The sequence below is a fragment of the Erpetoichthys calabaricus genome, chromosome 9 (genome assembly GCF_900747795.2).
Source record: "Erpetoichthys calabaricus chromosome 9, fErpCal1.3, whole genome shotgun sequence".
Lineage (NCBI taxonomy): Eukaryota > Metazoa > Chordata > Cladistia > Polypteriformes > Polypteridae > Erpetoichthys > Erpetoichthys calabaricus.
Window position 1 is genome coordinate 185580279 of NC_041402.2, and position 24725 is coordinate 185605003.

The window sequence follows — 24725 nt, forward strand, 5'->3', positions numbered from 1 at the left end:
AAGAGACACCAAACTCACCAGTCCTCCACATAATTCAAATAAAAATGATGCTGCCTTTCATTACAAGAACTGAAAAACAAATCGCTAAAATTCAGAAACTTTTCTGCTCTTTGCTCTTCTTTCTTCTGGAATAAGGAAAGGAAAAAGGCAAAACATGAATTACATTAGCAAAATATCAAAGAGTCTTTGGCATTTCAGCAAAGAAAATTATTCTAAATTATACTGCTTGTGCACATCTTACTTAAAAATCAAAACCACCCTATATAGTAGATTTATCAATTATTTAGCAATTCAAATCAACAGACTGCCAGGATTATCTGTGTGTCAAAATTAAAAATCATGTAGCTTCCTTAGCATTACATATTTATTATACCTGATCTTGCATCTGTAAAGCATACTTTTAGTTTTTTTTTTTTTTTCTTTTACACAAAGTCGGAAGTGTTGAAAGTATAATGATACAAAAAAATAATAATAATAATAATGCTAATATCGTATACAGTGATCCCCCGCTATATCACGGTTCAGCTATTGCGCCCCTGCTATATCACGGATTTATTATTATTACTACTAGGGGGCTCTGCCCCCTGCTTGCTTCACTCGCCCACCCCAGGGTTTGGTTTAGCAAATAAACAATTTAAAGAGATTGTTATTTTCATGGCAATTGTTACATATGCATTATTTTCATTTTTACTTTAACACTTTTGTAAAAACAATATTTGTCCTTTATATCCTGCCCTGGGCATGGTTACATCTCTTTCTCGCAGGACTTATAACTCTGCTCGCGTTGTGAAGAGGGGCTCTGAATGCATGCTAAAGAGATGCGATCGGTTCAGCTGGTGTCTTGCTGCTGCTGGCCAGCTGTGTGTTGTGCTTGTCGCATTTTGCATCAATCACTTAAAAGCCTGTACAGCAGCTGTCCTTTTGCCACTTCGCGTCTCTGCCGCTAGCATTCTGAAGGAGGAAGGAGGCTGGGTGTGAGGGCTGAATGATTGCTAAGGAGAAGTGCTCAGATCATCTGCTGGCTTGCTGCAGCTGCTGCTGGCAAGCTGCGTGTTCTGCTTGTCGTTGTTTTAAGAGCTGGGAGTACCTGAAGTGTGTCTACCAAAAGCATTCCAACAACTGCTAGGTTAGATGCCTGAACTTGTTTTAAATTGTTTGTAAGTAGTGTGTGACGTGCAAAAGTTACCGTCTCACGGGTTTTGCTTCCTAAGGTTGTAATGTCTAGTCTTGCATGTCGTCAAAGTGTCTCTCCGAGATGATCTGGTCTCGATTGCTTCACTCAACCCCCCCGGAGGCACGCTATGCTCCTGCCACTTCACGTTGTGAAGGGGGGGGGCTGAACACACACTAAGCAGAAGTGGACGGATCAGCTACTGGCTTTGTGCTGCTTCTGCCAAGATGCCTGTTCTACTTGTCGTGCTGCGCGTCGATCATTTAAAAGCCTGTACAGCAGCTGTCCTTCTGTCTCACTGCCTTGTCTTGCATGACGTTAAAATGTTTAATAATATTGAGATGTTACTCATATCCTTAGCCCGAAATTCACATATCATATGTGTTTACAAAGTGTGTTTTAATAAGTTTACATGTGTTTAAAGCGTGTGGGAGGGGTATTTTAAGGCTTAAACTATAAAAAAAAAAAAGTTTATTTATATGGTCTTTCTATATCGCCGATTTTCACCTATCGCTGATGGGTCTGGAACGTAACTTCCGCGATAGGCGGGGGATCACTGTATACTGTCAAACTGTGTCATTTGTGTGGTATATCTTGAAGCACAGTGAAATACACAATCCAATGTCACAGTCAGAACAACAGTAGTGTAATTCATTGTGGATTTTCTTCCCAGACTGATCAGCGTTTGAACAGCACACTGCTCATGTGTGGTTGACATGAGTGTCACATTTGGATTTGGATTCATCAGAATCACTTTCCGTTTCAATGTTTCAATTTCACTGCCGGATGACAGATTTACTTCTTCATCACTACTCATATTACGGTCAAGAGTGTGCAACACCTGGGCTGCTGAAAAACATTTCTTAGAAGACGCCATTACGAGGCTAGGAGAAGACATGTCTGCACCATTGCCCGAGTAACACTCGGGCCTTTCACTTACGCAAGACACACCTTTATCGTTTCCCCGAACATCGCTGGACACTAATGAAGTTTGCACTTTTATAGCCCGAGTAATCCTCTGGTCTAATGCTTACGCGAAACATATCTATACAGTTGCATGTGTGACGCTCAGGACTAATGCTTTCAGCATTGTTTTTACAGCCAGAGTGATGCTCGGGTCTAATGCTAAGGAGGTTAATCAAAACTTGTATTTTTCCTCCACCTGGGGCTGATAACATCCATATTTACTTTCTTGCTGTAATAAAATTAGAAGAAATATCAGAGCAGTCAATGTGACTCACATGGTGTATAACAGTTAATTGAAAACTGCTGCAAAAGAACCTGCCTTTAGATAAGAGAAAGCTACCTCATTTCTTACAATACTGGGGTAACAGAAGAAGTCTAAACTTTCCATGTTATCTTCTAATACAATTGCCATAGAAAATCAAAAGAAAATTGACAGTTACCGTATATACTTGCAGATAAGCTCTCCCGCGGATAAGACAGGACTTGATTTTTTGGTATTTTATAATGTCGGTCGTATAAGTCGAATGTGGAAAACTCATGCTATTGGTCCAAGAGATTATGATATGCTAATGTCCACCTGAAAAAGTAACCATGCAGCACAATGCCTTTTTTTTTTCTATGTGAGAGCGGCAATGTGCTGTATCAGCGTATGCTCCTAACCTCTCTCTCTTGTGCCTTCGTAACTACACGGTAATAACCGAACTATTCCGAAGCGATGTTTGCACTGAATTGTTTATTTTTTGTATCTCACACCCTCATACCCCTTTATCATAAGAGCATCCCTTATCTACGATGGAGCGTTCGATCAGAAGAAAACATGAAGCTGGTTTTAAATTAAACGCTGTTGAAGTAGCAAAAGAAATTGGTAACTGTGTTGCTGCAACAAAATTTGATGCGTTTGAGAAACTGGTGCGGGTTTCAAAACCCGACTTATACGTGAGTATATATGGTATATTTCTGAGAAGAACAATATTCGGAGATTTTGGATGTCCAAATCTACATCATTACAGGCAAACAGAAAGTCCATGGCTATCAGAGAAGGTGAACAGTCCTTGACTTTAGACATAACATCTTTTGTTACAAATACTTACTAATATATAAAGAAATTTAAAATGAAAAATGATACATAACATACAGGTACTGGTCATAAAATTAGAATATCATGACAAAGTTGATTTATTTCAGTAATACCATTCAAAAAGTGAAACTTGTATATTAGATTCATTCATTACACACAGACTGATGTATTTCAAATGTTTGTTTCTTTTAATTTTGATGATTATAACTCACACACCAGAATTACTAAAAAGAAACAAAAATTCTAACAACCAACCATCCCCCCAAATACACACAAGAATCTCAAAAAAAAAAAAAAAAAGAAAAAATGTGAGACTTGACTAGAGATGAAAAAAGCGGTCACAATCGATGCAAGTTATTATAAAAGTGTATTACCGAAAGTATGAATGAGCTTCTTGACACACCTCTGCCGTATGATTTGTTGACTAAAAGTACTTGCCAGAGAGGATGTGCAGCTTTGTTCGCAATTGTTTTAATCCATTCTTCCATTCAACCCACTGGATGTAATAGCGGTGTCCCATAACTGAGCCTAACTTCTTAACTAGCTTGTTGATTCAGTGGGCATCTCATAAAGTGATATTAACAGGCCAGCACACAATAACATAGAAAATCTCACAGGCCATGACAGAGTTGTAGAACATGTAAAGGCCACATTAAAATAATGCTGCAGGGGAAACACATCAATTAGCTATGTTGGAAGGCCGTACTTTTAAGTTACAGGACTACAAAACTCCAGGCCACTGGCTCATGCCCCACTCCTACTCACTATGTAACTCCAAACTTGTCACTTTACCTAACAGGCTTACAACTCTAGAAACGTGGAAACTACAGTATCAAACTATAAAAAGGGTATTTTTATTATTATGGAAAATCTTTATATAGAATGAAGCTACTGTATTTAAGACAGCTTCTACACAAAACCTGTTTTGAAAAGTGCTCAACTTAAAAAATGTGAATGTATGTACCATTCACTTATACGATAAGGAAATCAGTTTCTAATGGATATTAAGAGGAGTAAAATCAGTACTTGTAATATACACGTTTCAAACAGTCAGAATAAAAGCACAGATAGTAAGGCAAGAATTTGGTCTTAAAAAATGACATCAATATGTGAATTCCAAATAAATAAATGACCCTCCAAAGCAAATGCCAAGTGGGTGCTGAGAAGATGCTTCACGCATCAGTCAAATGTCAGCTTTAAATAAAAAAAGAATGTAATAAAAAGTTAACATGTGTTCTCAACTACTTTTGTCATACTTACAGGCAAAGAAATGACTACAAGCTCAGGAGGTGTCTCCAGGGTATCATCAGCTGCTGCTGCATATGCCACAGCAAACACATAGGTGCTAAGCCACAGAACATCCAATACTGAAGGAGAGGAACAACATTAGTTATCAAAACTTGGTAGAAGTAATAGCTTGTGTAAAAACAAAAAGGTCTGAATAAGTTTTAACATAACTAACACCTAGTTCAGTAATGAAAATACACTATTAAAGAAGAAGAAACAATGGTTGCACTGTGGAGGCCAATGTGAGCATTACTAAGCTGGGACGATCAAGGATACTGTAGATAATTCATTTACAAATAAGACTTGGGTCCCTTTCTTCATTTACTAGTTCAATAAATATTATCCTGTTATAAGTAATCAAGTAAATGTGTGGATGCTAAATTCCAATAAATGCCTACCTTTAACTGGATTGTCAGAAGTGTAGAAATTTGGACAGGGAATAACCTTCTTCTCTTGTAAAGTCTGTGCAAAAACATTTTAAGCAAATTACAATAAATGAATCTCCATGTGCAATTCTTAGGAGTAAGAGTGATAGAAAGAAACAAAAAGCAAGTCTTACATAATATACAATAACTCCTAAAAGGAAAATGAATTAACAGTATTCAAACAATTACAGCTGTATAACAAATATGCCAAATGGTGACTTAAGCTGTCAGAGTTCATCTCATAATAAAACTTCCTGACTCACAGGCGAGTACTGCACAAGAGTCCCATCCTTTTTCCCTGCTGCAACTTGCTTTCCTTTAGGGCTCCAACACACTAAAAGATAAGACAAATTTACTAAAACCACACTTAAAAAAAAAAAAGACACAATAAAGATACAATACTAATAAAAGCAGCAATCAGGATGATTTCCAATGGGGGAAAAAAACAGTAACTGAAATTCTAAAACCAACACACAAATATAATAAATACACCTCTGTGGCCGAGTGTTGAATTTGAAAATGCAAACTGCACCCTAGAAAAAAATGTAACTATGAAGTAGGAATATTAAGGTAGGTGTCCAAACACCTAACAAACAAATAAAATAAAATAAAATGTGAATAAAAGAAGTAATAAAGAAACCATAAAACTCAATATATACCCACCTGTTGTAATGCCAGTAGGAGGAGGCAGTTGAGCCTGTATTTTCACATTGTCTGTGATGTCTAACACGAAGAGACTTCCGTCAGAAAGGCAGGCTGCCAACATTGGGGGGTGAGCAGGATTCCACTTTAAGTCCTGAACAACGACATTGCTATCGGCAACTGGATTAAATGACGCAAAATGGCTCTTCTGTAATTTGGCCTAGAAAAATAATGCTAGAAAGTGAGGATGACTGTGGACTGCTTAAATAGTCACAGAGATATAATATGGCTCTCAAAGCAGGTCTCTGTCACAGTTATAATTGAAAACAGAACAACAGAATTTAGATATAAGCCACAAAATTAATTGAGTAGGGAAAAAAGACTAGTGCACCGTTCTTAATTAAGAATTTGTCAGAAATTTGTTATCGGAAAGCTTTATGGTCAGGCTAATTAAATCTTACACTTACTACTCTGCAGTTCACTCAATACATGTCTGCAATGACCACAACTAGAGCCCATACAACTCTAGTTCTTAAATCACTTCATTGGCTTCCAGCCAATTTTAAAATCCTTTTTCTAATACTGTATATAAAGTCAAAAATGGTTTAGCCTCTTCTTTTATATTTTACTAGACAAAGCGCCCGTTTCGACAACGTAAGATGAAACGGGCACGAGTGGAATAGTATAATATATAATAAGTATAAGCACCACAAACCTGATATAGGTGTATTGAATGAATGCGTAATTAGGCCTCGAGCTGTAGTCAAAATCGCCTTTCAGGCCTCTAGAGCTTTAATCGAAGTCGCCTTTCTCTTTGAATTTTCGCGGCCGTAAATCCGCTGCCTGCCGCGATGTCGGTCTCGTAAGGTTTTTCGGCCAGCTGCGCAGAAGGCGACTGCGCATTCGGCTTCGGACATGCGCAGAAGGTGACTGCGCATTCGGCTTCGGACGGACGTGACTGAGTGAGTGAGGAGACTGGCGAATTATGTATTAAGATTAAAATCAAAACACATTCCATACATGCAAATCAAGTTTAAAAAAACTGGTTTGAAACAAATCGACCTCCACCCATGAGAAAGAGAGCTAGGCCAGCTGAGTAGCACTTTAATAAGAAAGAAAGTTCTTCAATTTAAATGTTTATTCTAAAATGTTATTTATCAGATCCTGCCAGGTTTTGAAATCATTTTGCAGAGATCCTCTAAATGAGGATTTGATTTTCTTCCAATTTTAGATAATATATAACATCAGTCACCCACTGACTTAAAAGAGGTGAGCTAGGATTCTTCCAGTTGAGCAAGATAAGTCTACGTGCCAATAGCGAAGTAAAGGCAATTACAATTTGTTTATCCTTCTTCACTTTAAGCCCCTCGGTGAGCCCACCAAACACAGCTGTTAGTGGATTAGGAGGGATTGGGAGACCAAGGCTGTCTGAAAGACATATCAAAATTTTTGTCCACAATGATGTTAATTTGGTGCAAGCCTAACATGTGGCCCAGTGAGGCTGGAACTTGACTACAACGTTCGCAGGTTGGATCTTGCCCTGGAAACATTTTGGACAATTTTAAACGAGAGCTCGACCATCCCTTTCAAAGATCCAAGGGTACAGTGGCTGACTCAACATCTCAGAAAAGGAGTGGAAGGCAGCCATGCACAAAATTCATTCGAGCTCCATATGCTCAAACGCATAGAATTATTCAACTCAAAATTATCTATCGAGTGCATTTCTCTCGTTTAAAATTGTCCAAAATGTTTCAACGGCAAGATCCAACCTGCGAACACTGCAATCGAGCGCCAGCCCCACTGGACCACGTGTTTAGGGTCTGCACCAAATTAACGGCATTTTGGACCAAAATCTTTAAATGCCTTTCAGACAGCCTTGGTGTCACAATCCCTCCTAATCCACCAACAGCTGTGCTTGGGGTACTCCCAGATGGGCTTAAAGTGGAGAAAGACAAAACAAATTGTGATGGCCCTTTTTATACTATTTTCACTTAGGCTTATCTTGGTCAACTGGAAGAATTCTAACTCTCCTATTTTAAGTTTGTGGGTAACTGATGTTATTTACTATTGGAAACTGGGAAAATATCAAATTCGCACTTAGAGGATCTGTACAAAACATTTTCAAAACCTGGCAGGATCTAATCAATAACATTTTACAATAAGCTTTTAAATTGAGGAAGCAGGTTCTCTCCCCTCTTTTACTCCATTTATCTTTATTCATTTATTAAATTTATCTATTTACTTACGTTTACTAGTTTTAAGATTTACTCTGCTGGTCTAGCTCTCTTTCTCAGTGGGTGGGGATTGATTTGTTTCGAACAGTTTTTTGTAAAATTTGAGTTATTTGCATAGAATGCTATTTGATTTTAATAAATTCAATAAAATTAGAAAAAAAAAAAACTGTTGTCAGAATTCCAGTATAAACTGTACATTATACACCTTTAAAAGAAACAGTGTCAACTTTACTCGAGATTATGTATGTGACAGGAAAATGGTGAAGATGGACGAATGTGCACGCCTCAGTAATTAAGTGTAAAGCAAATAAATAAATTACATGTGAATTAATATACTTAAAATGAGTGCAATAGAAACAAGAGAGCAGAAAACAAATACTGTATGCAGAAGGAACACTGCTTGTGAGTTAATGAGCCAAAGAGTCCAGGGCTGATAAGAACAAGCTAGCTGTGATGGCTACTATGTTGTATGGGAATAACCCAGCTATGGTGTTAGGAGTGTCTCATGCTTGAAGACACTTCATTCCACAGGAAAAATAAAATCAGTAATCAAGCTACTACTACATTAAAAGCTGCTTACCTTGTTCAAGAAAACTCGCACATCATAGAAAAATAAAACAGTCCCAGCTTCACTGCTTGTTGTACAAACAGAGAGTGTCAGTTCATCTGCGCTCAAAGCAATGTGGTGCAAGGTTGACTTTACTGGAACACTTATGCAGTTCAATTCATCAACTATAGAATACATAAATGAACTAATTAATTTTTCCTCAATACACTTTATCATCAACAGTTAATGCATACCAGAATTTCATTTAATTCAACAGTGAAATAAATGTGGCACCTATTTCATTGGGATCTCCTCCCTTCTGGTTGACATCAATGATATCACTTGTCAGAAAAACTTTCAGTTCATTGGATCCTCCTGCAAATGTTAGCCCATACTTGTTAGAAACTGCAAGAAGACTGCACCTGTCCTTGGGCAACTCATCTGGAGTATCAAATATACGGATTTTCTTCATTTGCTTGAATTGAAAGTCCTGTAATGAAAACAGCAACTTTTAAGAAGGATAAGTAGTACTGTGTTGTGAATCCCACCGATTTTAGATATCTTATATTAGCTACTTCTGAAGTTAGTCAATTACGTTAAGCAATATAACTAATTTCAATTCAAGCTGGGTTTATTGTCACGTGTAAATGGGTCAGGTTTAGGTCAGGTTGGAGAGCATAGATAGATAGATATTAATCCCAATAGGAAATTCACATTCTCCAGCAGCAGCATACTGATACAATAAATAATATTAAATTAAAGAATGATAATAATGCAGGTGAAAAACAGACAATAACTTTGTATAATGTTAAAAGTTAACGTTTACCCCCGGGGGTGGAATTGAAGAGTCACATAGTTTGGGGGAGGAACGATCTCCTCAATCTGTCAGTGGAGCAGGACAGTGACAGCAGTCTGTCGCTGAAGCTGCTCTTCTGTCTGGAGATGATCCTGTTTAGTGGATGCAGTGGATTCTCCATAATTGATAGGATGATAGCATGCACTGGTACAGCACGTTGCCGCACCCACCACACGACAAAACAGCTCGGGATCCTGGTTGGCAAACCCCCAGGCAGACACGTGGTCCAGTTCCCACCCTCTGAAAATGACCCTCTACCTGCCGCAACCAGGTGTTACATGGGTATCTCCTTGGCCTGGTCCAGCCACTCAGGTCCTCAACAATGAGGGTCCTGCGAACCGGATCACCCTTAGGTAATCGTGCCACATGGCTGTAGTGCCGTAACTGACGCTCCCTCACATTGCAGGTAATGGGCCTCATTCGGGACTCCATCAGCAACCGCTCATTCGACACAAAGTCAAACCAGCGATACCCAAGGACTCTCTGAAGAGACACAGTACCAAAGGAGTCCAGTCTTCGTCTCAGGTCACTGGATAGCGTCCATGTCTTGCAAACAGTTACAATAAACAGTTTAATGAAATTTGTACTTGCAGGTCTCCTCAGAACAGTTGACAAAAATACAAGAATAAATAAGTACACCAGTGGGTAGCGCTGCTGCCTCGCAGTTGGGAGACCTGGGGACCTGGGTTCGCTTCCCGGGTCCTCCCTGCGCGGAGTTTGCATGTTCTCCCCGTGTCTGCGTGGGTTTCTTCCGGGCGCTCCGGTTTCCTCCCACAGTCCAAAGACATGCAGGTTAGGTGGATTGGCGATTCTAAATTGGCCCTAGTGTGTGTTTGTGTGTGTCCTGCGGTGGGCTGGCACCCTGCCCAGGATTGGTTTCTGCCTTGTGCCCTGTGTTGGCTGGGATTGGCTCCAGCAGACCCTCGTGACCCTGTGTTCGGATTCAGCGGGTTGGAAAATGGATGGATGGAATAAATACACAAATAAATAGTAAACTTTGCAAGGAACGTACATAAGCTAATATACAATAAGTATTTAAAAGTCTAATATACAGGGTGGGGCAGAAATAACTCCCACATTTCAAAGGGGATTGAAAAAAAATGGTACGAGGTATCACCAAAAACTTTTTATTTCCCAAATGTAGATATAAAAAAGTTTTTTTACTTTAAGTTTTAAAAATTATATCGTCCAAATGGTGGCCTTGGCGGCTGATAAACATTTGGAGCCGCTTTTGGAAGTTTTCCATCACTCTCACTAGCATGTCGGGTGAAATTCCTTCAATTTCTTCTTGAATGGCCTCCTTTAGTTGGTCCAAGGACCGAGGACTATGTTTGAAAACCTCGGCCTTGAGGTACCCCCTTCAGTGCAGATAGTGTTGCCCTTACTCTTTGAACCCACAGCAAAATCGTTTTCCGGTCTGGAACACTTTCATTAGCACGTAAACCGAACCGCGTGTGAAACACCCTCTGCGTCGCAGTTATAGATTCGCCATTTTTGAAAAAAGCCTCGACTACAAAGCCTCGATGCTCACCCGACCACAGCATGGTGACGACTGAAAACTTTATTATGTACCCTACCTAACGGAACGGACCGCACCCCTCTACCTGCTTTGGGGACCCCACAGTGATTTTTCGAAATGTGGGAGTTATTTCTGCCCCACCCTGTATGTATATACAGTCTTTGTTATGTTAGAATATTTAAATTCTTCGAAACTGCCTGTTCAGCAACCTTACAACTACTGTTTCTGAATCTACTGTTGAGAGTGCCAGTAGTCATGTACAGTTTGCCAGATGACTGGGCAGGATGACGAAGGAAAGCAGCCAGTGCTGCGTCTGTCCTGAACAGAAGACAGCTGGGTGGTGGTAACATTCTGTGCCATCTTTGCCACTCTCTGTAGTACTTTGTGATGTTATGCTGAACTTGTAAAATACCAGGACATGATGCAGCAAGTGATGATGGAATCCACTAGGCACCTGTGGAACTTTGTGAGAAAAGATGCATTTCTGGTGTGGATGTGAGCAACACTGGTGCACCACCAGGAACAATCCTGTCCCCTTTTCTCTTCATCCTCTACACCTCAGACTATAAATATAACACCAGGTCATGATATGTCCAGAAATGCTCTGATGATTTTGCACTAATGGGATTTATTAATATGGGGGATGAGACAAAACAGAGAAGGCAGGTGGAGAACTTTGTTTCTTGGAGCAAAGAGCATGGTCTTCAGCTTAGCATTGGCAAAACCAAGGAACTGGTTATTTGACTTTCACCACACCAAAGGGCCTCAGTGACAGGCTGAGCTGGTCTCATGAATGCATTCCTTCAACGTGGGTAGTGACAACTTTTACATGTTCTACAACTGTGACGGCAAGTGTGATTTTCCATGCTGTATTGTGTTGGGCCAATAACATTAACTTTAAGAGAGGGACACCAAATCCACAAGCTGATTAAGAAGGAAGGCTTAGTTATGGGACACACCATCAAGCCAATGGAGGGTAGTAGTGGAGCAGGGAATGAAGACAAAACTGACAGCCATTATGAATGATGCTGCACATATTCTCTCTGACAGTGTGAATCAACACTTTCAGCCAATGATTACTCACGTCTGCTGAATAAAGAAAAGCTACTGGGGCTCCTTCATGGTTATGGCAATATGTCTTTATAATGCTTCACTCTGAATATGATTGCTCTTTTTATCTTAAGCCAACTCAGACATTTTCCTTGTTTTTAGTAATTCTTGTGTCCGTTTGTTTGTTAAACCAATTATGGCTGATCAGCCTTTTTGACAAGACAAAACGTGTTGTGCCCACTCCAGTTTGTCAGTGGTAGTCACCTCAAAGAATTTAAAGCAGCTTAATCTTTCAACACAATCTCCTGTGACAGACTACAGAAGGGTGACCACACTTCTATGTACATGAGCAGATCCCATGTTTTGCTGACAATGCCACATCTGAACTTCTGCAACTCTTTGCTGTCAGAACACCAAACTGCTGGAGATGACTCAAAATGCAGCAATATTTCTGGTGTTCAACCAAATGATGCGGGCACATGTCAGTCACTCTTTTGTTTCACTCGAACATCACACTGCTGTAACAGCATGTATTCAATTCATATCCTTGATGCTTGCCTACAGAGTAGTCAACAGGTCAGCATTTATATAAAGATGAAAATATTAATGTTCAATTACTCAGATCTGCAGACGAACACGGTCTGGTGAAGTCACCTTCGTGTGGCATCAAATCTCAATCCAGACTCTTTTCACGTTAAATTAATTCCTAGCTGGTGGAATGAGCTGGCCAGTTTTTGTGACCTAGGTATTGTAACCAGTTTGCATATTGTTTTTAGCTCTTCACCCGGTGGGATCAATTTTGTACCATTCTCCTGTAACAGTCGCCTGAGTTATGGTTACTCGATTATGTTGTCTGGTTCGTTGTGTGCGACAACGTGCTATTAGTAAATGCTCCCCGGCTTTTTGGATAAAAGCGTCAGCTAAGCAAAATAAAAAATGTAAATATAAAATGAAGTCACCACTGCGCAGTCGAGCAGTTACAAAGACGTGTATTACTCAATCATATACACTACATCGTGAACTGTTAAGTAAGAACGACCACCGATGTTGCTATTACGTTTATCTACGTAACAGCTTGCTTGGCACGTTTCGCGGTGGCTCTGCGAGCGTTACTACCGACTTTGTCTTCGATCTCTATTTTTTTATTCCAGTAACTAAATCTTAACACCGTCGGCGAGTACACATTTCTTAGTACTGAAAGGTGTTGGTTTTAATTTCTAGGTGATTTTCTGAAGCACATTATGAAAACCTGCATGTTCTAGTGACACCAACACGTTTTCATGGTTGACAATCGCCTGTCACTTTAAAACCAACTTCTTACGGCTGCTGTAAATGTGTTCTGGTTACTTATCAATGTACAAAGCAAACCGATTTCACTTTCGTTTCTTCTCATCATACAAGACAACACAACACGAGCAAAAAAAAAAAACATAACCACAGAAAAATAATCTTACCTTCATCTCCCTTTCGGGAATAGCATCCAAATCGTCACTCATTTCTGTACAAAACAGTTATGACCAAATATATACACTTAAATCGGGCTTAACGCAGAGGAAAAAGCATATAAAATAAACAGGCGCAATACGATTATGGCTGCAACTTTGGAACAGTCAACGTCCGGCGCCAAAAGATGACATCACAAGGCGGCTATACAGTGAAGTGAATTGCCGCTTAAAAGAAGTCAAGTCTTCTATCGGTAGGTGTGCCTACAGATGTGAGAGACGATTGGCTGGTGTTTATCTATTGACCAATCAGCTTTAAGAGCTGTGCAGACACTTATTTTCCAGTGGATTGGAATTATTGCACACTTGCATACCCTTGTATTTCCGATTTAATGGAATATATGAGAGCGTATTGATAGTTTTGAAGGTTGAATCAGGTATAATAAATTGAAAAGTTTTTAATTGATTTTATAGTAACCAATGGTCTTGCTTTTATACCGTTGCTATCTTTCAGCACGTGCACCATGAATTTTCGAATATGTGCTATAATGTTTTTTGAAAAAGCGAAACAAAGCGAATAACATAATGTAATGATTTACTTCATGAGATAGAAAAACATAATGAACAAGAATAGCTTTTTCAAATATTTCAAATAAATGTGTTGATTTACTTCATCAGGTAGAATGCATAATAAGCAAGAACAGTGTCAAATATTTCAAATAAATATGATTTACTTCATGAGGAAGTACTTAATAAGCAAGAATAGCGGTGTCAAATTTTTCAAATAAGTGAAACAATTTACTTCATTATGTAGAAGTACATAAACAAAAATAGCTGTGTCAGATATTTAAAGCATTAACATGTTTGCATCATTTTAAATGTTTAAAGTCTAAATATTCTCAATTGTAATAGAAATTTGTTATTTTTCCCCTATGTTAGCGTTCCATTGTGGGCTAGATCCCTAGTAGTCGAAAATAGCATCAAATTCGTAATCTCTGGCCTTGAAATAGTCTACACCATAAAAAATACTCCATGTGCTTAGGTTTGAAATCTTCATTTTTCACCTTCTGGGAGTGGCTCTTAGAGGGCTAGGACCACCGGTAAAGATCAGATATCAAAAAATGATTATATTCATAATCGGCATAAAACAACATAAAACGACACTCTGCTCGCCTGTATCACTTATCCACAACATTTTGAAATTCTGTGTAAAGAAGAGTAACTTTGACCCCTCATATCCCATTTGGAGGCGAACCCCTATGGTCAGTTGATGTGGCCTGCACATTTAATGTCATTCTGATCATTTTTGCTGCAGACATTGTTGTCCAAAAACAGCCTTAAAAATGAATGTTTTTTGGAACTGGAGGCCCAAGAATAGGTGGGGGATCCTTAAAAGCTCAATGTCTTGCATAACTTGTATATCATAAGTGGGGGTTTTCTCATCTTGGTGAGCCAGAAGGTGTCGGACAAAAGAAACTAACATAATTTCCAAGTTTTGATAATTAATTCTTATGAGCACAAAATCAAACAAAAGAAACGTAAGGTAAGCTAGCATTGCAACACAAGATTTGTGTGATACTGAGATACCTTGTGAGGCTAGGTTTGCATCTTAGAAAATGGCAGTAAAATTATTTAACTGTGCACTGGGTTTACAGTGCACTTTAGGTTTACAGTATGGGTCCTTTTTGTCATGGGCACAGAGTTCAGTGAAATTCATACTTGTATGTGCTAAACAACTTACAACAACTCCGCTCTTCTCTCAGGTGCCATGATCAGTGAGTATAACTGGCTTACCTCAAAACGTCTGTCTTCCTTACCTGAAAAAAAACTAATATTTGTCAAAAGATAAATTTAAAGTCATGTTAATAAATCAAGCTTAAATCATAATTGTTGTGTACAATATGTGAAAAGTATCAGATTTGATCACTTGTGACAGCTCAGTATTAATTCAATGTTAAGGCTTTTTCCTAAATCATATGGACAGAATTAGAAATGAGGACATTAGAGGGTCGGCTCAGGTTGGACGGTTTGGAGACAAAGTCAGAGAGGTGAGATTGTGTTGGTTTGGACATATGAAGGGGAGACATACTGGGTATATTGAGAGAAGGGTTCTAAGGACAGAAGAGAAGAGGAAGGCCTAAGAGAAGGTTTATGGATGTGATGAGACAGGACATGCAGGTGATGGGTGTGACAGAGTGAGATGACGAAGGCAGGAAGAGATGGAAGAAGATGATCCGCTGTGACAGCCCCTAATGGGAGCAGCCAAAAGAAGAAGAAGAAGACAACATACACAGGCAATTCTGAATGTATATGCTGCATTTAAACAAAGTTACAATATCTGTGGATACGGTACATGCCTAGGTTATATACCAAGGATGGCCAACTCCAATCCTGGAGGGCCACAGTGGAAGCAGGTTTTCCTTCCAAACGTGTTTTTAATCTTTGACCAATTCCTGTTGTTAATTGACTTCTTTTCCCCTCATTTTAATTGCCTTGTTTCTTTTAAGTCTCAATCCCTTGAATTGCTTCTTTTTCCTCTTAAACAGCACTCAGACAGAAATGAGATGTGACATGAACCTAACAGATGACCAGAAAAGCCAGGGCCTCAACCTTCAACTTGTTGCTTAATTAGAAGCCATTTTTTGTTGTTAATTAAAATTGTTTTTTTAAGTCTTTGTCTTGTTGCTGCTCTAATTCTTCTCTAGCAGACATTTCCAAAACTGCTGATTGTTTTTTTCTAAGAGCACAGTGAAAATGTTTTGTGGTGAGACTTTCACCTTTCTTTATTTTCAGATGCTGTATGATGGACACAGGTTAGCTGGTCATGTGATAACTCATTTTGTATCTCATTATTGTTTAATAGATAATAGTAATTCTTTACATTTATGTAGCACTTTTTCTCACTACTCAAATCATTTCACATAGTGACTGGGGAGCCACTTCAACCACCATTAATGTGCCGCATCCACTTGGATGGTGCAACGGCAGCCATTTTTGTAACAGTACGCTCACCACATATTAGCTGCTAGTAACGTGCAGTGAATACACTTGACTTGGGCATTCCTAGTTTTCATCCTCTTTCTTTCTCTGTACGTTTACCATTCATTTGCTCAGAGGTTGATGCGCTTGCTGTTTCCTGAGCAGCTCTTCTTGTCTCCACGTTAGCGGCCCACTGCTTCTCTTCTTCCGTCGGCATCTTTTCGCGTTAAAACTGATTAATTGGTTTTTGTGTTGCAATTACTTAGTACGTTTTTCTTAATTTTTCACTTAAGCTGGCACTTAAGTCTTCAATCTGCCTCAAGAATGATTTAAGATATGAAGAAGTGACAGCGAAGGTGGTAGGGAATGAGAACGGTGCACGTACACATACGCCGTACGGCCGCCCTGCTGCGCACTGTCGAGAGTTGATTCTACAATAAAATAAAATAAAAAGAGTAATAAAATCATCACCTAGAAAGCGGATAGTAGACGTCACATAATATGCTGCTTTGCAGTAAGGAGACTGTGAAAGATTGTGGGTTCTCTTCCCGGTTCCTCCCTGTGTGGATAGCGCTTTGAGTACTGAGAAAAGCGCTATAAAAATGTAATGAATTATTATTATTATTATTATTATTATATGTGTACCAAATTTCAAGTCAAGAGGTGAAACGGTTTGCAAGCTACAGGTGATTTAAAATCCTGGACAGACAATTGAACAGCCACGGTAGCGTATTATATAAGAAGATTAGGTGGTGAAGGGGTGAAAGATAGTTAGCCAATTAGAGACAGGGGATAATTAGGGTTCCAGAATGATTAGGCCATGGAGAGCAATTTAGCCAGGATATCGGGATACCCCCTACTCTTTACAAAGGAAGTCCAGGGATCTTTTATGACCACAGACAGTCAGGACCTTGGATTTTCATCTCATTTGACGGACGGTGCCATTTTTTACAGTACGGTGTTCCCATCACTGCACTGGAACTTTGGGATCCACAATCAGACCACAGGGTAAGCACCCCTACTGACGTTGCCAATTGGCTGCTAATTAATAAAAAAATAAATAATTAAAGGTTCTGTGTCTTAAAGAACAAGTCAATTAAAATGAAGACAAGTGAATTTAATTAGCAGCAACAACTGGTCGCTAATTATGAAAATGCTCAGCCACTGCAGCCCTCCAGGATTGGAGTTGGCCACTCCGTTATATACCGATTCAATTAAAAAAACTTTATGGATGTTTTAGTGAATATGGTAAATATTTTAATTGCGTTAATACAATAAGTAACATACATATTTCTTCCTAGATTCGTTTGCTAATAATTGAAGGAGCAGGCTCGTGATTCAACCACAAATATTTTTTTCTGTAATGCATCACACAGCCACTAGATGGCAGTTAAGGCCCTAACTCAACAAGGCCTGTTCATTTTTTTCCAAAATAGGTTTGTCCTATGGGGTGGAGTTGATGGCTCTTAAGTCTAACCTAAGCTAGAAATAGAAATCCACGTCTTTATAATTAAAGTTTGCTTAAGTTATATATAGGCATTTCAACATATTTTTATCTCAGACTTTAGTTTTCTTTGTCTGCATATCATAGCACGTTTTCCTTTCAGGCAGAGAATATGGGTTTGAGTCCCGCCCTTTATATCAAACTTTCTCTTTAATCCATGGCTGTGGAGCTTCTGACACCAGAAAGCTCAAAAAGTGCATTAGTATATGACAAGTTTTTAATTGTAGCTGTTATTGGACACATACTCATTCACTACAGCCCTCTGGAGTTATTTTTTTTTATTTGTTTTTTTTCTGTCCTCCTGGCCCTACTTTATTCTTTTTTACTTAGCATTGCCTAAACTTATTTTTATATTTTTCTTTTTTCTTTCCTCATCTTGTAAAACACTTTGAGTGACATCATTTCTATGAAAATGTGCTATGGAAATAAATGTTGTTATTGTTGGTGGTGGGTGCAGCAAGGCGCTGTATCATTGCCAAGAGTGGCATTTGGGGGTGGCAAGTGGGACAACTGCCCCAGGCCCCACGCCCAAGGGGGCCCCGCTTTTGAGGTCCATGTGTCCCGTTCGAGAAGATTTGTCAAGTTATATTTTCCAGTTATATTTTGATAAAGTCCACGTGTTATCTTGGAAAATTTAGCTGAATACTGTCACAAGAAACATTAACATTATTTTTATTAAATTCGTGCACAAGTTTATACAGTCCACACATACCGGTAACAGCATTCAGCCGGTTGGTCTGCACACTCCTGAGGCTGCCTCTGATCAGTGTATGCTCCCAACCTCTCCTCAAAGGAATATGTAATACATTATTTAAGCTTATAGACTTATGCTTCCTTTTTCCTTTTTAACCCAGTTGGAGTCATGAAGGAACTGGAGCAAGGCAGGGAACCAAACTGAACAGGAGACCAGCATGATGGAATTTAGTGTCGTCTACTGACTATGGACTGATAGGCTCAGACACTTGAGTTTAAAGTCAGCTGGTTCAAGATGAGTGGCCAACCAGGAACAACATCCATGAAAAACAGTTAATATCATATCCACCTCAAAGGGACCCAGCATTAGGTCTTTGAAACGTGAGAGAAGATGGATTTGAGGTTGCTTAAAATGCACACTTCCTATCACACTTGATTAGCTAACTTGAAAAGCCTCCTGCTCTCTCCCACTCCACAGAAATGCTCTTAAGACCTCTTGAGATGACGCCATCTAAGATAAGAAAAACATTTCCGAAGCTATCTAAAAGTTATTTTGAGACTGGCATGCATTTTGGGACATTTCTTATGAACTTCAGTTTTTTTTTTCTTGTACGGCGCCTACTGACTCACAAGCACAAGAAAAGCACCACATATGATATGCCATTGGTCTCGTCTTTATGCCTAGTTATGGAAGACCAGGGCCATCTTAATGCATGGGCGCGCTGGGCACTTGCCTGGGCGCCCCACGAGCATAATGGGACTATACTAATCTATGTACTGTATGTTGTGATTTGCTGAGTGGTTGTGTAGGTAGGGGCCCCAGTGCACTGCTTTGGCCGGGGGCCTATAATGCTGTTAAGACGGCCCTATGTAAGACCTCATTTTTAGGCCATTTTTGGACCATATTTTGTGCAGGACATGACACCCTTATGATAAAGAGTAAACCAATAGGGTGTCTTTATCAAAAATGATCAGAAGCACTTGAAGTTGTGTATGCCACATCAACTGGCCCCTAATGGGATGCAAGGAGTCAAAGTTACTCCTTTTCACAAAACTTGGATGGAGTGTTGTTGTATACAATTTCGAGTTTGCTGATCAAGAATCATTTTTTTTGACTCTTTATCGGTGGTCCGTACTATGGTGGCCCCGAAGGGCTCACAATTAAACAAGGTGACGCGCACATTCAAACGAGGTGACATGCAAAATTGAATGTGGTGCTGCACAATTAAAAAAGGTGACGCCCATAATTAAAGAAATTGACGTGCACAATTAAATGTGGCGCGCACAATTAAACAAAGTGATGCGCATACTTAAGGTGATGCGCACATTCAAACGAGGTGATGCATACAATTAAATGTGGTGTCGCACAAAATTAGAGATGACATGCTCACAATCAGAGGAGTGACGACAAGCAAAAGAGTATGGAAAGGGTAGGTACCTTGGCAAAACAAAAGGAAAACACAAATTGGTGGCAAACTTTGCCTGTCTGTCCACAGGGGAGGTTTCCAGTTAATTGGTGTGCTGAGTGAGGGAAAGTTAATATTGTTGGAGAGCACAGTTCCTGATGTATGTACATTATGGTGTACATTAACATGTGGATATCCATTTCTTTTTTTTTCCCATGCAAGAGTTATAAAACAAACAAACAAATAAAAAGCAAAAAAAACAATCTCAAAGTAAACTGTGGTGCTCCCTGTTCTGTTTTTTTTTGCATGTAGTGCGGTGGTTGATAGTTTGTTCCAGTTTGTTAAGATTTTACATACCAAGATTCTACATTTTATTGTCATAACAATCCCTAAATGGCTCTTGTTCAGAAAGCCAAAAGCAGATGCCACTTGTTTTTAAGATTAGGCACCCTTACACTATTTTAAGATTAGGCACCTACTGTAAATTTTTAAGATTAGAGACCCTGGTGTACCTGCCCTTACCCCCACGAACCTTAAATTCAGGGTTTGTAGTAGGGGTAGGCCAGTCTAAAACAAACAACAAGAAGGAGATGGCGTCCACTTTCTGAACAAGACCCCACTAAAGGAATTATTTGTAATCTAACGTGGTGATATTACGTTCGATCGGGTGCTGTATCATTGGAGAGATATAGAAGCAAAAGACACACAAAATCAACCCTCATGTTCATGATTTATGTCATAAATCTATAATATAATATCTACAAGTCTATGTGCTCCGACTGTCCGTATGTTTGACATTTCTGGATATTGCACAGTATCACTTGTTTGAGACAAAAAGGCACTTTTTACTTGTCATCTGATTGTGAGCGCATCCTCTCGTTTGAATGTGCGCATCAACTTAAGTGCGCGCGTCTCTTGTTTAATTGTGAGCGCCAACATTTAATCGTGCGCGTTACCTTTTTTAATTGTGCGGCACCACATTTAATTCTGAGCGTCACTTCATTCGTATGTGTGCGTCTCCTTGTTTGATTGTACGCGGCATACCTTTAAAGTTTTTGTCACTTGCCCTTCGGGGCCACCGTACCTAGCCCTTTAAGAGCCACTCCCAGAAGGTCAAAAGTGACAGATGACAAACATAAGCATGCTGGGTATCATTTTAGACTCTTAAGGTCACTGATTATGAATATGATGTTATTTTTGATTTTTTTTTCTATTACAACTGAGAATATGTAAACTTGTAAACTGAAGCACTGAAGTAGTGATGCAGCTTTTTTTCAGTTATAACTATTAGAAGATCTGCACTGTGGCAAACTGCTGGTGGCTGAGTCTCGAACCCGCAACCTCCTCTGAGTCTCAAATCCGCAAGCTCTTCTCAGTACGAGCTAAGCAGAGAGCTCCAGCAGTTCACCACAATGCAAATTTTCAAAGTTACACAATGGCCCGAAGGGTGGGATTTGCACTGTGGAATGTGGAGTGTAGTGGTGACGCAGTGCAGAAAAGGTGGGTGCTGATACAGAGAGAGAGATGAGCTGGTAACACTTTAGGTACTGCAAAAATGCATCTATTACTCATTTATGTAACAAGAATTTCACAAAGGCTTCTTTGGGTCCTCGTAACACTTATGAAACATCAGTAGATGGCTTATTCATGTCTGTGCAGTGCAGCATACTGACATGACGGTAAAATTTCTTGTTAATATGAAGGATTCACGGTTCTTATACTAAATATGTAATATCAAGAGAAGTGTGCGTCAGTTAAGCCACCTCAGATTGCTCTGAAGTAGGTCACAATGCAGACTTCAGTGATGCTTTTTAAGTGTTATGAAGATCCAAAGAAGTGTTTCTTAAGGTCTCGTTACAGAAGAGTACAGTATATTAGTACTAGATGTATCTTTGCAGTGCCTAAACTAAAGTGTTACCGATTGGTAGACTCGCAGGATTCAGAGATTGGGCTCAGTGCAACTGACTGATTTGCCTCACACTGTAAGGAGCTTGCTTATGAGCCAGATGTTGTGGGTTCAAGACTCACCATAACTCAAATCTTCAAATTTAGATACACACATATGCTCAATGGGCAAGTTTAAAATTACCAAAAGATGACCACCACTACTGATAAGGAACTCCACCATATATTTTACCATAAGGCAAGGGTTCCCAACCTTTGGTGCCCTTAACCCCAGGACATGCAAGTTGGCATTTCAGAGAAATACTTTGCATCATGATTTGCCAGAATCGAGTGAGGTGCATTGTCTGACTTTATCGTGGTGCAATTGGTGTCTTGCAGTGTGACATCATTTGTGAGTCTTCCGTTCTAGAATATTAAAAGAATCAAGCACTGCGCGCACAACTGTCACCTGTGTATGAGCTGCAGAAAGGTGCGTTAAGGGGAATAACTTTTTTTTTTTAAGAGAATGGAATTTGGACCTTGCAATGATCCATAGAGAATGATAAGGTCCTGTATTGATTTCTATGCAAGCCCCCACTGTGAAACGTCACTGATTTTGAAGTCTGATTGACATTTTTGCCAATGGGGGACAGGGGGGAACAGAATTGGAGACAACACCTGCTGCTTACACTCAGCTGGTCTCTCCTGCTGGTGGTCCTGGCAGTAGCGCAGCAATTTTAACTATTTGGTGCATCTGTTTTAGAACTGAAATGCAAGTGTTATCAAGAGGCAAAGCACGTTGACTGTGTTTCATTCCCTAGCGGCGCACCAGCACCCATTGCTTCATGGGGGTCTCCAATCTCCCAAACCCCTTGATCACTGATCGTGTGTCATTTTCTTGCAGTGCTTGAGGCTTCGCTGGATACCCCAACCCCTGGATTGTCAATCAAATGTCTAAACTTCACAAGGGCCACATTTACAAGATTATTGAGTTTTATAATCTTATATAATACGCTACTGTGGCTGTCCGTTTGTCTGTCCAGGATTTTAAATCACCTGTAGCTCGCAAACCGTTTGAACTATTGACTTGAAATTTGGTACACATATACTACATGACATCTACTGTCCGCTTTTGGGGTGATGATTTTTATTACTCTTTTTATTTATTTTTTACCGTAGAATCAACTCTCAGCAGTGCACAGCAGGGTGGGCGTGGCGCATCTCATCCCTACCACCTTCGCCATCACTTCCTCTGCCTCTTCGTATCTTAAATCATTCTTGAGGCAGATTGAACGTTTAAGTGCCAGCTTAAGTGAAAAATTAAGAAAAACCTATTAAGTAATTGTAACACAGAAATGAATTTAATCAGTTTTAACGCGAAAAGATGCCAACGAAAGAAGAGAAGAAGTGGGCTGCTAGGGTGGAGAAAAGAAGAGCTGCTCAGGAAGCAGCAAGCGCCTCAACCTGTGAGCAAACGAATAAAAAATGTACAGAGAAAGAGGATGAAGACCAGGAATGCTCAGGTCAAGAGGATTCACTACATGTTATTGTGCAGTACGCCATTACTGGTGAAGGTATATTGCTCAATTGTGTATTTAAATTTTATGCACCGAGTTAGAAACTTATTTTTTTGAGTTCAGTTTGTTCACCCACAATACTGTATGTGGTTCAGAAATGATAAATTTGACTTCTTCATCTTCAAATATGTAATGACTTTTGTAGGAGGGTGTGAACATAAAAATTTTCCAGGTTAGGGTTATAGAGAATGTGTGTCTCGAAGGACGGGTGTATGGGTACACTTCCTACATATGTATAATCTATACTTTTTTACACTATCAAAACCACTATTCCTAGGTGATCTATTATCTCCATCCATCCATCCATCCATTTTCCAACCCGCTGAATCCGAACACAGGGTCACGGGGGTCTGCTGAAGCCAATCCCAGCCAACACAGGGCACAAGGCAGGAAACAAACCCCGGGCAGGGTGCCAACCCACCGCAGGACACACACAAACACACCCACACACCAAGCACACACTAGGGCCAATTTAGAATCGCCAATCTACCTAACCTGCATGTCTGTGGACTGTGGGAGGAAACCGGAGTGCCCGGAGGAAACCCACACAGACACGGGGATAACATGCAAACTCCACGCAGGGAGGACCCGGGAAGCGAACCCAGGTCTCCTAACTGAGGCAGCAGCGCTACCACTGCGCCACCGTGCCGCCCACATATTAGACAGTTTCACTAATAATCCATCTAAAAATTATTACAGTGACCTAAAAGTGCAAAATTCCAATAAAGCTAAAAACAGGGTATGTCACACTCGTAAATATTCAAAACAAATTTTTTTTATATAGGGTTAAAATAAATGAAATTTTAGTGCACCAGGGTTCTATAGGCAAATATATTAAGGTAAAAGGATACTGTTAAAATTAGTTTTGCCATAGAAACTAAACTTAAGATTAGGCACCCTTAAGGTTTAAGTTAGGGACCTATATCTAAGTAAAATTTTAGGGTTACGGGGCATAGAAAACGTCGGGGAACCTCTACATTAAGTGAAGTTATGAATGGGAAAGCTGTTCTCCATCTTACCTAGAGCCATTGCAGTCACATAACAGAGATAAATAGAAGAAATCCATAAAATAGAATAAAGAAATCACCAGAAGAAATCACCCACCTGAAGCTAAGCAGGTACAGGCCAGACCAAGACTTGGATGGGAGACCATCTGGGAAAAACTGGGGTTGCTGCTGGAAGGGGTGTTGGCGAGGTCAGCAGGGGGCGCTTACCCTGTGGTCTGATTGTGGTTGCCAATGCCCCAGTGCAGTGATGGGGACACTGTGTGCTGTAAAAATGGTGCCGTCCTTAGGATGAGATGTTAAACCGAGGTCCTGACTCTCTGTGGTCATAAAAGATCCCTGGGCATCCTTTGTCCAGGCTGACTTTCCCACCATGGCTTAGTCATTCAGGCCCCCTAATCATCCCCTGTCTCTAACAGACTATCTTACTCACCACTTCACTACCTAACAGCTAATCTGTG

The 24725-nt window shown here is 39.8% G+C and overlaps 1 protein-coding gene across 3 annotated transcripts in view; it reads right to left on the reverse strand.

Annotated features, from left to right (window-relative positions):
* Positions 1-13411, reverse strand: part of nup214 (nucleoporin 214) — a 122568-nt gene extending 109157 nt beyond the window's left edge. For 2 of the 3 annotated variants that reach the window (XM_028793027.2, XM_028793029.2), the window contains exons 1-8: positions 13230-13410; positions 8645-8840; positions 8384-8535; positions 5591-5789; positions 5191-5261; positions 4901-4964; positions 4476-4582; positions 19-125 (exon numbers count right to left, since the gene is read on the reverse strand). In XM_028793027.2, the coding sequence (XP_028648860.1) occupies positions 19-125; positions 4476-4582; positions 4901-4964; positions 5191-5261; positions 5591-5789; positions 8384-8535; positions 8645-8840; positions 13230-13271 (938 nt within the window). In that variant the 5' untranslated portion in view covers positions 13272-13410. Of the gene's footprint in view, positions 1-18; positions 126-4475; positions 4583-4900; positions 4965-5190; positions 5262-5590; positions 5790-8383; positions 8536-8644; positions 8841-13229 lie in introns of all 3 variants that reach the window. The other variant, XM_051932280.1, reaches the window with a different exon arrangement.
* Positions 13412-24725: the final 11314 nt, after the last annotated feature.